Below are 14,200 nucleotides of genomic sequence, written 5' to 3'. Positions count from 1 at the left end.
GAGACAAAAAGCAGCCTACAGAGTTCTAATAAACTCACTTCTTTTTAACTCGAAACCACCAGAAAGTACTGATAACACCGAGGAGGGCCCTGCTTTTTCAGACAGTGAAACCCAGCATTTAGCCTCCCTCCAACTCCCTGTAATTTTCACCATCCACTACAAATAATGAGGACATACATGTCTTACAACAGCAGGTGTATGTCATGCTCAGTAGTCTTTACATACCTGGCACATGTTTCCTTATTTTCTGTGGTGTACTGAATCACTGAGAGAGACAGAAAATGATTATTATTATGCATTAATATTCATATCCAAGAGCCTGGGCAAAATGGCAACGGGAGGAAACATAGAAACACATGCATGCAAACCATAAGTGTCATCTTCAATAGTGAGATCGGAGCTTGATCTCTATTGTTCATTATAACCCTTATATGAACAACATATAACATGCAAGTTTAAATGGAGACCATTAAAGGGTGTTTCCACACGTACATATGGACAGGAAGAATGAGAAGGTGGACAAGATCCAGGAAGATGTATACACACACACACACACACACACACACACACACACACACACACACACACACACACACACATGTGCGCGCACGCACGCACACACACACACAAGAAACCCCTGGGAGAGAAACCAGCTGTTGCAGTCCTGCCTCCCACACCCACTGATCCACACACACACACACACACACACACACACACACACACACACACACACACACACACACACACACACACACACACACTTTAACTGCTGCCTCATGAACTCCCAAAGCATCTAAAATGTTTCAACACATATTTTAGAAGTCTGAACTTTGAAGGGGTAAAATAAAAAAATCACAATGAATTGGCAGAGTAAGGTCCAGCGACAGTACGCAGTGTGTCGTTTGTGGAGGCTTTCACATGTGCTGCTCTAAACACTTGGGGATGAAAACTCCTCTGACACACAGGAAGTGATGCTCTCTGTTCTTGATTTATTTGGAGTAAACAGAAAAAGAACTGGATCGTCAGCATGAAAAGCTTTGGTCACCACTACTGAGCAGACAAAAAGCAAGAATTACACTGACTTCTATCACAACATTTCTCAAAACTACTACGTCTCAAAAGGGATTTAAGATTCTAAATGTCCACATGCTGAAGCAACTGATGGGAACGCAGTGCTCAAATAGTACAGCAGCTATTACTATTACTTCAAGGATTACTAATCCTGACTGCAGCAACAGGACTGGAGCCAAAGCATCGCATGGGACAACTGGAGAGCACAGCTCTTTGTTTGTCTTTTTGGGAAATGGCTGAATTGGGATCAAAATGCAGCATTCTATCATCCTACAGGGGCAAACACACACACACACACACACACACACACACACACACACACACACACACACACACACACACACACACACACACGTCAGGATATTTTCTCAGCCACTGCACTCACACAAAAGACAAATTACTGCGCTCTGACATTCATAAACACACACACACACACACACACACACACACACACACACAAATTCTGTGGAGTAAAACCCGCAATAGTGATATAGTTTTGTTTAAGGTTCGTAAACACTGAAGGCACGAGGGTCTTGAAAAAGGTAAGCATGTGTGTTGGATCATGGGACATTTCGGAAATGCACACACACGCACAGAACTGTGTATGTACACACACACTTCCTCTGAAGGATCGGTCATTTGCTACTCAATCTACTTTTCATGGAAACAAACAAGGATTTTTGATTGATGGGATGCCAAACAACTTGTTTAAAACGACATATGAGAACTTTGAATTCATTTCTGGAGAACCCTCAAAATCTGTTGACGCATTTCTTTGCGTATTCCCTCAACTTTTTTTTTTATTTTTCGACCCTTATGTAACCAGGCAAGTTGACTGAGAACACATTCTTATTTACAGCAAAGGCCTGTGGGAGTAGATGCAGGGGAGGGAGCGTCGGACACACACTCACACACACAGGCGCACACACACACACACACCTGGGAGCTGCCTAGCACAACGGCAGTATTGTGCTGCCAGCTGCTGAGCTGCTCTGCAGCAGAGGGCGAGGTAATGTTACCCTCCTGTTTCTCAAAGTGAGCGTCCTTTCATGAGTTAAGACAACAACGACATATACATCCATACTTGTACACACACACGCTTTGTCTTTTACCTCCTGTGTCAAAATCAACATCGTCTTCATCCACGCTGACCACATGACCCCCGGGGGAGAGAGGTGGTTCATTTCTGTGAGGGGGGTAGACGTCTATCACCTCCAGAGGAAACTACAGAGACAGATAGAGCAGGAAAAGGCTCTATTTAACTTCAGATATGTTTTTCCTGTTGTCACTGAGAGCCAAGCGATACCGTTTAATTCTCTCCAGATGCTATAAACCAGAGAGCTGTGCATACATTACATATTATATACAGTGTGTAGGGTATCTTGATCGAGCTATGGCAGCTCTCTGTTGACACCACCCTACTGTCTCCAAAACAGCATTCCATCATAACCACAGAATTTACAAAAAGCGACTACAATTTCAAATCATTATTACAAAACTCTCAGCACTGCCAATTTCAATTCCTCTTTTTTTTCATACCCACTGCAGCAAGTGGGGTTTTCAGAGAATCTGAAGGGGTTACCACACAGCGCTGCCGTCTGCGTGAGCTCTTGGGACATAAAACAAAGTTATGGTGTTTGCAGTGTTTCTCGTTCAGATGTTTCTGATTTACACAAATTTGTATTTACAGTAACGTACATTACAAGATGTCTTGCCTGACATTTCCTTTGAAGGGACGCTTTAGTGTTACCTGTGGTTGCTGTTCTGGAGTCAACGGAGCACCTCCTTCAGGCAATGGAGGATTAGGGGGAGCATACTGCCTCTCCTCTGGCTCTGAGATGTACTTGGGTTCTGAGGTCAATGGCACATCTACGCTGCCGTACGACACCTGACGACCAGAATCCTCTGAAGGGGAGGAGGGAGCATCAGGACTTGCTGGTTGAAAGGACTCTGAGTGGTCACCACCAGCAGGGGCTGGTTGGAACTCGGGGTCCCCTCCTGTCAGAGGGTAATCGTCTTCTTCCTCCTGGTTGTCAGGGTCAAAAGTGTTGTCTGGATATTCCTCAAACTCACCGTACTCAGGGGTGGTGGTGTCCTGGAGGCAGAAATCATGGGGGAGTCAGAGGACGTGTTGTATCACAAAGAAAACAACTGTAAATAGAATGAAGCTAAATTACCAGGGAGAGGCCATATCCTCCGGATGGTGGAGTCGCAAGAAGGCCGCCAATGGATGCAGGAACGATGTTGTTGAAAGAGTAACGGCTCCCAGTGTGAAACAGCCAAACACCTGGAATTCCTGTGTTACCAACCCTGGAGAGCGAGGAACCAGTCAGTCAAACGACAACTGCTTTGCTCAATTAGCCTGCTAGCCAGTGAGCAATAAGCTAACTACCATAGCTTTCTTTATTGTAAAGTGTCATCCTTCTGTGTGCATTCGTGAAGATCAAGACTCATCTGATTCCACACAGATTCAACCTCAGAGTTGATTTCGGATTTGCTAGCCACTATTAGCAAACAGCCAATGCTCAGTTTAATTACAATGTTGCTTGTCAGGAGATCTGTGATGCAAACTTGAGGATTTCTACTTACTGGTAGAGGTTTTTAACACTCTGCTCATCGCTGGTAACGCTGTAGTGAGGTCCCTCAGTTCGGGAGAAGATCAAATATGTGACTTCTCCTCTGCTGAAGCCAACTCGAGCAGGAAGCTCTATCTCCACATTGTAAGACTCCTGCGAGCAGAAAAAAGTGCAAAAGTAAGAATACACCAGAATTAATTAGTGCATGTCTACAAGCGCTGCAGTGGTAAATTAAGGCGTTCTGTAAAACCAGTTTACCTTCGGTCGAGTCCCAAAGAAGTTGAGGCCACCTTCAGGGTAGAGGAAGAGGACGTACGAGTCGGTCTCATCATAACCGATGACTGCCTGGAACGTGTTGAGCTGAAGAGCGAGAAGGGAGACAGCGTCAGTCTGAACCAGAATGAAAACAGGGACCAACACCAACGAAACTTTAATCAGCAAATTCCACCTAAAAAGTTTTGGGGTAAAGATTTAGTTTTTCTTTTCTGGCTCTGATGGACAATAAGTCTGCAGTTCACTCACAGCTAATAATTTCCAGCTCTGCTAGTGTCAGAGGTGTCACCTCCTGTGTGATCCGGGTCAGGCCAGCTCAACCACCCTCAAATTATTCTAACACTCACTCCTCATATTTAAACTTCACACCCCCCCCCCACCCCCCCACGTCTCCTCCTCTTCCTCTCATTTCTCGCTCTGCTGGGATCCAGGTTTAGTCTTCTCACCCTTTGCACATCCCCTCCCTCCTCTGACCAGCACTGATTGGCATTACTGACCTCGGTGTTTGGATGTTGCACAAATTAGGATGGATTAAAGGAACTGAGGCGGTATAAACTGATGAATCAGGGAACTTTTTCTACCCCAACTTCTTTTGTAAACAGACGACTTGAGGAACTTAGTTCCTACGTGTGCGTGGGGGCGTCCAGCCCACTCTGCCTCCCAAAACCACAGTTAAAAAAACACAGATTTGGTGAATGAGGGGAAGACTGTGAGTGATTCCATGTTTTCCTTTGGGACAGAATCAGATTATCTGCGCACACACACACACACACACACACACACACACACACACACACACACACACACACACACACACACACACACACACACACACACACACACACACACACACACACACACACACACACACACACACACACACACACACACACACACACACACACACACACACACACACACACAGACTAAGCAGTGTACGCACACACTTCGGTCTCTCAACCCCCAGCCCAGATGCTGATCTCCACAGCTGTCTTCCTGTGTGTCTGGACATCTTTCATGACGATGTTACAGCATGTAAACCAGACATCCTGACAATGTGAGACATGGGGTGCACGTACGTACACACAAACACGAGCACACATGTCCCTCCACCTACTACGGTCTCATGTGAATGTATGTGTGTGTTCCTAATTGTTTACATCAACATCTTTAAACTATCTTGTTGTTTGTGGGCGGGGAGGACTTTGTAGCCTCCAGGCTCAATGTAATTAGTGAGGAGGGGGTCTTTCTTTCTTTTTTTTCCTTTCTGTCTTCAAGGAGGCGAAGACGCTGGAGCTGTGAGGGGGGGGATCTGCTTTTTCTTTGTCTGAATGCCCTTCTAAATGTTTTCTCTCCTGCTACCCCTCCTTCTTCCTGGGAGGAGGAAGAGGAGAGGGGAGAGACAAGATGAGAAGGGCATGAGGAGGGGGTAGAGGAGAGAGGTATGGAGAGATGTAGAGATGAAAGGATGCAGGGGGGTGTTTGGAGGGAGGCCATAGGTCTGGTTTACAATGGGAGAAATATGGGGAGACAGAAAAGAAGACAGCTTTGGACGGAAAGGTGACTGAAAAGTTCCTTTTGTCAATTCGGATTTCTGTCCACACATAATATGTCGTCTTTTCTGTGTTGATCTGACTGAAATATCGCAACAACTATTGGATGCATTGCCAGTAAATATGCTTCAGATATTAATGGTCCCCAGAAGACGCATCCTACTGACTTTGATGACACCCAAGTTTCCTCGAGTGCCACTGTGAGATCGATATTTGTGGTTTTGCATCACCGTGGAAGTCGGTACACACGTTCATGTCTCCCTCAGGATGAACTGTGCTAACTTCAGTGATCCCTTCATTTTTCATCCAGCGCTGCCTGCTAAACATCAGCATGTTAGTACTGCCAGCATGTTAGCATATCATTAGCTTTTAGCTGAAAGCTAGGTGAAAATAAGACAACGGTGCATGTTCACAGCCAGGAATTAAAGAAAAAGAACAAGGGGAAGTAGATCCAAAGATGTTTCAGCAGGAAGACTCCAACTCCAGCGTAAAACCACTAATTGTTGATTTGACATTTCAGCGTTTATATGGCTCATACAAACAAATTTCATGTTAATAAGCAAATGTCAAACTACTTCTTTGACTTGTGCTCTCTTCTCCATCCCTCCTCTGTCTGTGTGGTCATTTGCTGTCTCTGAAGTCTGTGCGTAAAGTAGTCTTGGTGTGTTTTACAGACTCACAGCTGGAAGACAACAAATTGCAGCCAACACACATCAAAGACTTTCAGACAGTGTGTCGCTCAGTGTGTATGTGAGTGTGTGCACACAGCCCACGACCTCCCTATGGGCTTTTTGTAACACCTTTTTAAAAGGGTGTCCTCACACACCTCGCACTGACCAGACACACGCACAGCCGCTAATTGTTTCCGGGACCAGTAAATGTTTGTTGTCAGGGCCGTCCTGACCGTGTCGGGTTTACGTGGCGACATCATCAGTCTGTGAGCTCTGTCTGCTGCACAGTGGGTGTTGAAAGGTGTGGGAATAGGAACAGCTTTAAATGAAACACGGGAAGTTTGTTTAGATAATTGAGGAGAAACTGAACATATTATTCCAAGGAACTGCTTCAAAGTCAGTTTCATTTCAGGTGATCAGAAGACATGTGGCTGATTTTCTACAGCCAGCAGATGATCAGCGTCGCTCAGCAGTAAGATTGGATGTACTAATTAACACATTATATGTCATTTGCTTCATCCGCACAGCAAGCATGGAGTAAAAATGATTAGTCCACTTGCTGCCTGTCATTTGCCATTTTTACACTCTTTGCATTAATTAAACAAACTGGATAAAACATGTTAATTGGTGGGCTTGAGAGGTGCTGGTAGGTGGATTTTGTCACATTTGGCCAAAGCCAGGCAGGCTGTTTCCCCCTGTTTCCAGTCTAACGCTAAGATAAGCTGACTGTCTCCTGGCTCTAGCCTCATATTCAGCACAAAATGCCAAAACTACTCCTTCAAAGGCGGGTTTCGCCACCAAGCTAAGGTGACGACATTTCATGTATACTGTGAGGGTTGACGCTTCATGTCTTTCAGCAGTTTCAAAGGGAAGCTTTTAATGCTGTCAAGCATGTTTTAGCTGACACCAAGTTACAAAGCGTGTAAAATGTATATGTAACGTATGGCTTCTTAAGACCTTTGCAAACCCTACGACGGCTGCAACATGTATCAGACGTTGTGTGGAATTAATCTTGTGTTTCATTCTGTTTAGTCTTTACCTTAGTTTGGTCTTTTAGCATTTGTTTATTTACAGAAATGGTTTACTCTGTCTATGTATGGTTTAGTCTACTCTGCCTTACATGAAGATACTCAACTAACTTCTCATCTTGACTGTGTTTCAAAAGTGACTCAGCACTCTGTGGCAAATGTTCTGAATCATATCATAATTATCCAGAGTTGGATGGTTAGCCTGGAACATCACGAGGAAGACAGAAAGACAGAGGTGGAGGGAGCCGGGGGTGAACGGGCTGCACTTGTTTGTTGGTTGCTGGTTTTCCAGCCTGTCGGCCGCAGGACAGCTGCAAACAGGCAGAGGAGAGAGACAGAGAGCAGCTGCAGTCCAGTTGCCAGCCTCACCAGAGTGCTACAAACGGAACTGCCTGCAGCGTGGGAACTGGCACACACACACACACACACACACACACACACACACACACACACACACACACACACACACACACACACACACACACACACACACACACACACACACACACACAGACCAGGCTTGCAGCCAGGAACAGTCAGTATTTTGCCGTTGTCATATGAAAATCCCTGCTCCAATCGTTTGGGTGACTTTCCTGTTCTAACTTCGGCTGCACTCGAAAGGATTCCCCGCTCCTCTAAAGCTGGAGGAAATTGTACAAGTTCGGGGCTTATGAAAGCTTTTCAAAACCCTTTTGATCAACTCAAGAACACATGGTGGGTAAAACCAGAGCTGCTTTTCTTAGATCCTGAAAGGTTTGCGAACATGAGCATCTTTACCGCAACTACAAACCAGAGCACGATGACTGTACTAGTAATTAGCAAAGTCGCCAAGATCCCAAGTCTCAACTCGAACGGCTGTTTTCTTTTAGTGAGCTCGACTGCTTAAGGTGAGGCTATGGTACAGACAGGCTCAATGGACACTGATGAGCAAATTGTCAATTGTCCTATGGCATAAGGATAGAATAACATATTATGAAAGCTGAAGTTCAGTTAGAGTCTCCTTTGAAGGAGGATACACATATTTCAAGGGATGCCCCCTGTGTCACTGCAAGGGGGCCCCCAAAAACAACAAACAACACTAACAGAAACAATAGTTCCTATTGTGCTCCGGAAAAGAACAGAGAAGAGGCCAGAGGAAGATAGGCAAAGAGAGCAATATGAAAGGCGAGGGCCAGCTCCAACAGAGGAGACCACTTATTCATTCACTCAGCCCAATCTGACCTTCACACAGCAGATATGCTATATGCTGTTCAACCCACTCTCCTCTTCTGCACACACAGCTTTGAAGAGAGCTCGAGGGGGAGAAATGCTCGACTGTGGTCGAATGTAAAATCGCATTCCTCTTCAAATTGCTGCTCGCATACAGTAACGCTCTTGGGAAGGGAACTAGAGGACAGATGTGCAATGTTGTACATATTGTAAAACATTCCTTGTATTGTCCCTCTGTACCATTTCCTGTCAAAGTGTTTCAATATTCTGCACCCCGCACTTTGGCACGCATCACAGCACAGCGCATTTAATATGATGTAGATGTGTGTTTCTTATTTTCTAATTGAGAAATATGACGCACTGTTCAGTATTAAGAAGCGCTGTGAAATATTTTAACAAGACCCAGATTCTGCAGACATGCTGTGCTTTGATATGTCATACTTTGAGCCAAATGCCAACAACAAAATGCTAACATGCTGAGGTTTAGCAGCACAGTGTTTATGTTTATCACATCGGCTAACAAGCGTAAACCGAAGTGGTGGAGAATGGAGTCATCACTAATGTCAGTTGGATAAATACATCTGAATAAAATTTCATGGCAATTCAGCCAATAGCTGTTGAGATATTTCAGCCTTGATCGAAGTGGTGGACTAACCAATTCTGCCATGCATCCACCAACATGACAGGTGTCCTTGTGTGAAGTAGGATTAACGCCATGCTGCTGAAAGCAAAGCCTGGTCGACACTTTTTATAAGATCAACATACAGAAGGCCAGGTTCTCCGTGTAAATGGCTCCGGTCATTAGCAACATGGTAGTCGATACAACAGAATGTGTGTTTTAGGTTTCAAGAGAGGCAATTACTTTCCAATCATGATAATAGCCTGTTTCGGACTAATTTCATAGAAAACACAACCCCACTTTCTCTGGATGTGAACTTTCTCTCCTCTATTTTCCTATTTTCCCCCAAACACCACACAGCCTGCTCCCTCCCCCCGAAACGCTACTCCACCCCGCCACCCCTGATACACATCCTGACAAACACACACCTCAGGTTAATCAGTTCACACACACATACCACTCTACCCCCAACGCACCCCACCCAGCACCTCTGGCTAATCACTTCAAAGGAAGATGCTATCAGTCTGAAGACAGACCCACTGAAGCAAATCCCAGCCGGGACCCCGACTGCTCCAATCTGACAAGCCAGACAGAGCCTTTAAATAAGAAAACACACCACATGTAAAAACACTTCAAGAAGTGGACTCTAATCAGCCTTTGGTCAACAGCACATTTGGACCCGGAGACTTAACTCTGCTATTTGAGGCTCAGAAAAGATGAAACCGCTTGTCCGTTTGGCTGCAGCGCAACCAAGAGGAGCCCTCACCAATGAGAAACGTAAGAGGCTTAATGTCGCGTGTCCCCACTGTACAATTTAAACGTTTAGCTTTTGATCAATCAAGAAGAAAGATGGAGGCATAAAAGAAACGAGACCATGAGAGTAAAGAAAAAGGACGAACAGATGAGAGGGAGAGACACAGGGAGATCTCCTGGGGTTTTTCCTCAAATCTGCCACTCCCTTCATCCCTCCATCCCACATGCTACAAACCAGGAACAACAAAGCACTGTTTGTTTGATCGATAAGTTCAGTAGGCCTGGCTTTACTTGGAGTCGTTCCCAGGGATTAACTTACACTCAGCCTCCAGTGCGTCTGCGCCGTCGTCTTAACATTTTTCACAGGAAGCCTGCGTTACAAAGCGGTGCTGTGCGGTTTAAAAGATTTTAAGAGGCAGGGAGGGTTGAATGCAAGACACATATGAGATTTGTCTACAGGCGAGAGTAAAGTTTCTACTAATAAGTGAATAATGAATGCAGGTTTACTTGGGTTTAAATTGAGTTTTCTTTCGAGAAAAGTCCTATTTTCCCTGTAATCAGTGCCAAATTACACGCTTCTTTCCAGGACGATTCCAAAGAAATTCCTAGAAAATTACGGACGTGTAAAAATAAGGAGTTCCTCCCCAGAGGGTCGCGGGAGAGTTGAAACAGGGCTGGGGAGGGAGAGATGTGAGGCAACGACAAAGTGTGAGGTGAAAGGGACAGGTGCACGCCGGTGCTCCAAAAACAACTGGAAGTTAGTTAAATGTGTTTAGTCCGATGATTTGGTTCGCTCACCAACAAGGTCAGCAGGTGGCGCTGCAGCAGAGGCAGACAGAGAGCTCATGGAGGCAGTTTAAAACCCATACAGCCCAGCTGCCATGATTAGGAACTAAACTTTTCACTCCCTTTCAGATTCCTAACTCTGTCAAATGTGAACACACAGACATGATGCGCATATTTCAAGCTGCACTGCGACTTACACCTCCTGAGGATACTTTTACGGCATGTGTCATTGTGATTAAGTGTTCATAAATCTTCTAAGGATTCATAGAAAAAAAGACTTCGACATATATCCCAAACTTGCCTGAGAATCATCATGTTTTTAAGTTTTGTTCAGCCTCAAAGTAATCCAGTTATTGTTGACTGTACATTCCTCAGTACAATGCAAACAGGAACTGCTAACTGTTAATTCGACATACTTTTAATGGTTTCCATTTGCCAAACATAAGCAAATATAGACTAAAAAAACATGGCTCAAGTTGTATCTCACAACTAATAACAGACTTTATGGAAACATTATACATCCTGTTTACGTCTCCCTCAAATTATGCTGACAAAAGTTCCAAAACATACAGCATAAGTATCCCCCAAATCAAGCAAGACAAGGAAAAATAATAGGAGTTACAACTTGTTTGTGTATTTTCTTAGATATGAAATTTGTGGAAGAAACTCTGAATAATCACTGAGGTGAAACTGCAGTGCTGGAGATGAGTGCTGTAATGCTAAACCAAGCTCTTAACTGGAAACAAACAGGGAGGGAAGTGATGTCCAACAGAGCATGAGAGCACGAACAGTCAGAGCATGTTTGTGTCCACCTGTGTGTGAACTGGAGGAGGGGATAACAAGTCGGGAGGGGACGGGGCACTTTGATGACCTTTAAAGATGACCTCTGAACCCTTCAAAAGGTTAAGAGGCAGATTAGGAGGGGATGAGGAACTACAAATAGACCCCCCACCCCAGGCTGATTACAAGTGATGCACGTCCTCCAGGAATTCATGATTGTGTCTCTCACGAGAACTAAAACATGCTAGTGGGGGATATGTGGCCTGTTTACATGACGATAACTCATTCATTCATAAATCAGCACACAGACAAACAAGCAAGGAGGCGTGGAGCTCGTGCTCGCAACCCCTCCCATCCATCTCACCTTGTTTGACGGTCCAGTGGTCCGAGTTTGCTCCTCATACGCCGCGACGTTCTCCCATGTCGCTACCACAACATGGGTGGGTGTGAATTTAGCATCTGGGAACCCTCGATGTACTTCCTGGTTGAGCACAGGAATGAATGAAGGAATGAATGAATGAATGATGGAGGGAAAGACGGAAAACAACAAAAAGGAAAGACGGAGTGTACAATGGACTGAACTAATGGATGACGAACTGAAAAAAGGAAGAATCCAGATGTGTGGTTAAGTACAGTGCAAGCCGTTTCTTCCGTCTATCAAGACAACAAAAGTCAATCTACAATCATAAAACTGGACTCGATTTCTCGTTTCAGTGGCTCAACAGACCTGTGCCACTCTGTTCAGGACACTGGGTGTTTCGGTCACCCGGTAATAAATCTGTCCACGTCCTCCGCTGGTGTCAATGTCAGCCAGAAACGGAGCCACCACAGGAAAATCTGTGGGGAAGCCGTCGTCAACGTATTGCTTTTCCATCGGCAGGTCCTGGGCTGATATGATACCATTGGTGGCCACCTGCACACAGAGAGAGTCAGTGATTAACAATGAGCACAGATGATGGCACCAGCACTTAAATTATGGATACCAACCATGTTCCTGTAGACCATCTTGGACCCCAGAATCCTTCAGAAACCATCATGAAAACTTAGAATCCTCTAAGAAATATCTGGACAACCATCATGAATCCATGGAACATCCCACTGAACCCATATGCCCTCATAAACCACTGGAACGTCCTTGGGCACTGCTGGAACCCCCCCATGGACCCCTAGAAACACATAATGAACCCTGAGGTTCCACCCATAAACCACTGGAACCTCCTTGGACACAGCTTGAACCCCCTCATGGACCCCAGGAACCACATAATGAACCCCAATATTCCCCTCATAAACCACTGGAACCTCCTCAAGGACCTCTGGGACCCCTTCAAAGATCCCTAGGTCTGGACCCTGTCTGTCCCTACACACATTTTTCATCAGTGGTGGGATGGAGGTAGGGGCTTTTACTCACGTACTGTAGTTAAGTACAGATTTGAGGTACTTCTACTTCAACTACAACATAGACATCCTGTTATTAATACTTTAGTAACATTAATCCCACAATACACTCCAATACAACACTGACAGTGTCTGTTTGTGTGCTTAATGAGCTACTTTGATACTTACGGTAAATTTTATTGATGATGCTTCTGTATATCTGCTTAATTAAGCTTTGGATTGCAGGAGATTAACTTGTAATGGAGAAGTGTTACATTGTGGTACTGCCACTTTTACTGAAGGAAATTCTAAAAAAGTTATTTCACCACTGACCACAACATTTAAATACTGCCTTAATGCATCAGTAATGGAGATCTAATTGGAGTGGCATGGGAAGTACTTCAGCAGAAAGACCACAGTGCCAAAACACTGTTAGAAGTAACAGTCCTGCAAGTACTCATTATTATGCATTATGCTCTCTTTATAAACTGCTGGGCAAACGTAGTTGCAGTATAAAGCAATGCAAATACTCAAGAAAAGTATGCAAAGTACTCAAGTAAGAATCCTGCATTGCTTTTACCTGGAATGGAGTATTTCTATGGTGTGGTATTTCTACTTTTGGTAAATTCTACAAATACTTCTGCCACCACTGGTTTCACAGCAATTAGGCTCCAAGTTTTTGGGTGATGTTTAATAGTTTTTTTCTGCCACAATGTCACCATTTCTTCAAATGACCCATGGGTGACACGCTTACAGTCACACATGAGGCATATAGGCTGAAGATGTTTAAAATTGAGTGCTAGAAGCCCAATTTTCCCATTCAAACTTGTTAATGACTCGCTCCATTTGGCCCCATAAAACACAGCCACCGCTCTGCCGCGGAGCGCATCCAACAGCTGCGCGCATCATCTGCAAAACGTTAACTTAAGAGAACAATTTCACGCTTCCACAGCCAAAAACACGCATGCAAATGACAATCAATCAAGCTGTACTTACATATAGCTGGGAGAAGGCGGAGTCGTAGAAATATAAAGTTCTGGGCAGGGACAGTACTTTGGAGGTTTCATCGTCGCCCTCTGCAAGGATCAAATCTCCACTAAGGGTGCCATAAGGAAACATATCAGCCCTCTGGATGGCTGTAACCACACACACACTGCAGCTCCAGCAGAGCAGACACACAGCCAACATTTCCCCTCTCTCCATTGTAGAGCTGAGGGGGGGTGAATGAGCAGCTCTGCACTATGAGAGGGAGAAGCAGGAGAGAGGTGCGGATGGACTGAGAGGGAGCAGCAGAAAGAAGGAGAGCTCTCCTCTTCCTCACCGAGCCTCCGACACTCCGCAGGGAGGGAGGGAGGAGTTTAGGCCCGCGCTCATTGGCCAGAGGCGGCGTGAGTGACAGTGGGCCCGGTGCTGGAGGTAACATCTGGCTCGTATTAGGGAAAAGACAAATAGAGCGTTTTTAATCCGGATGTAACTTTATCTGTTTCACAACAATGAAAAAGAGACA

General features: G+C 44.9%; 1 protein-coding gene across 1 annotated transcript in view; it reads right to left on the bottom strand.

The window, feature by feature from the left end:
- The window catches only part of nid2a (nidogen 2a (osteonidogen)), a 33,808-nt gene extending 19,608 nt beyond the window's left edge, over positions 1-14,200 (bottom strand). The window contains 10 exon segments of the mRNA XM_070957941.1: positions 226-265; positions 2,184-2,295; positions 2,822-3,166; positions 3,249-3,381; positions 3,661-3,800; positions 3,906-4,007; positions 11,684-11,800; positions 12,047-12,232; positions 13,690-13,908; positions 13,910-14,200. Of these exon segments, the coding sequence (XP_070814042.1) occupies positions 226-265; positions 2,184-2,295; positions 2,822-3,166; positions 3,249-3,381; positions 3,661-3,800; positions 3,906-4,007; positions 11,684-11,800; positions 12,047-12,232; positions 13,690-13,908; positions 13,910-14,116 (1,601 nt within the window). The 5' untranslated portion in view covers positions 14,117-14,200.

The sequence above is a fragment of the Chaetodon trifascialis genome, chromosome 24 (assembly GCF_039877785.1).
Source record: "Chaetodon trifascialis isolate fChaTrf1 chromosome 24, fChaTrf1.hap1, whole genome shotgun sequence".
NCBI classification, from domain to species: Eukaryota; Metazoa; Chordata; class Actinopteri; order Chaetodontiformes; family Chaetodontidae; genus Chaetodon; species Chaetodon trifascialis.
Note: the sequence above shows the minus strand (reverse complement) of the source record. Positions and strands in the feature narration are given on the sequence as shown.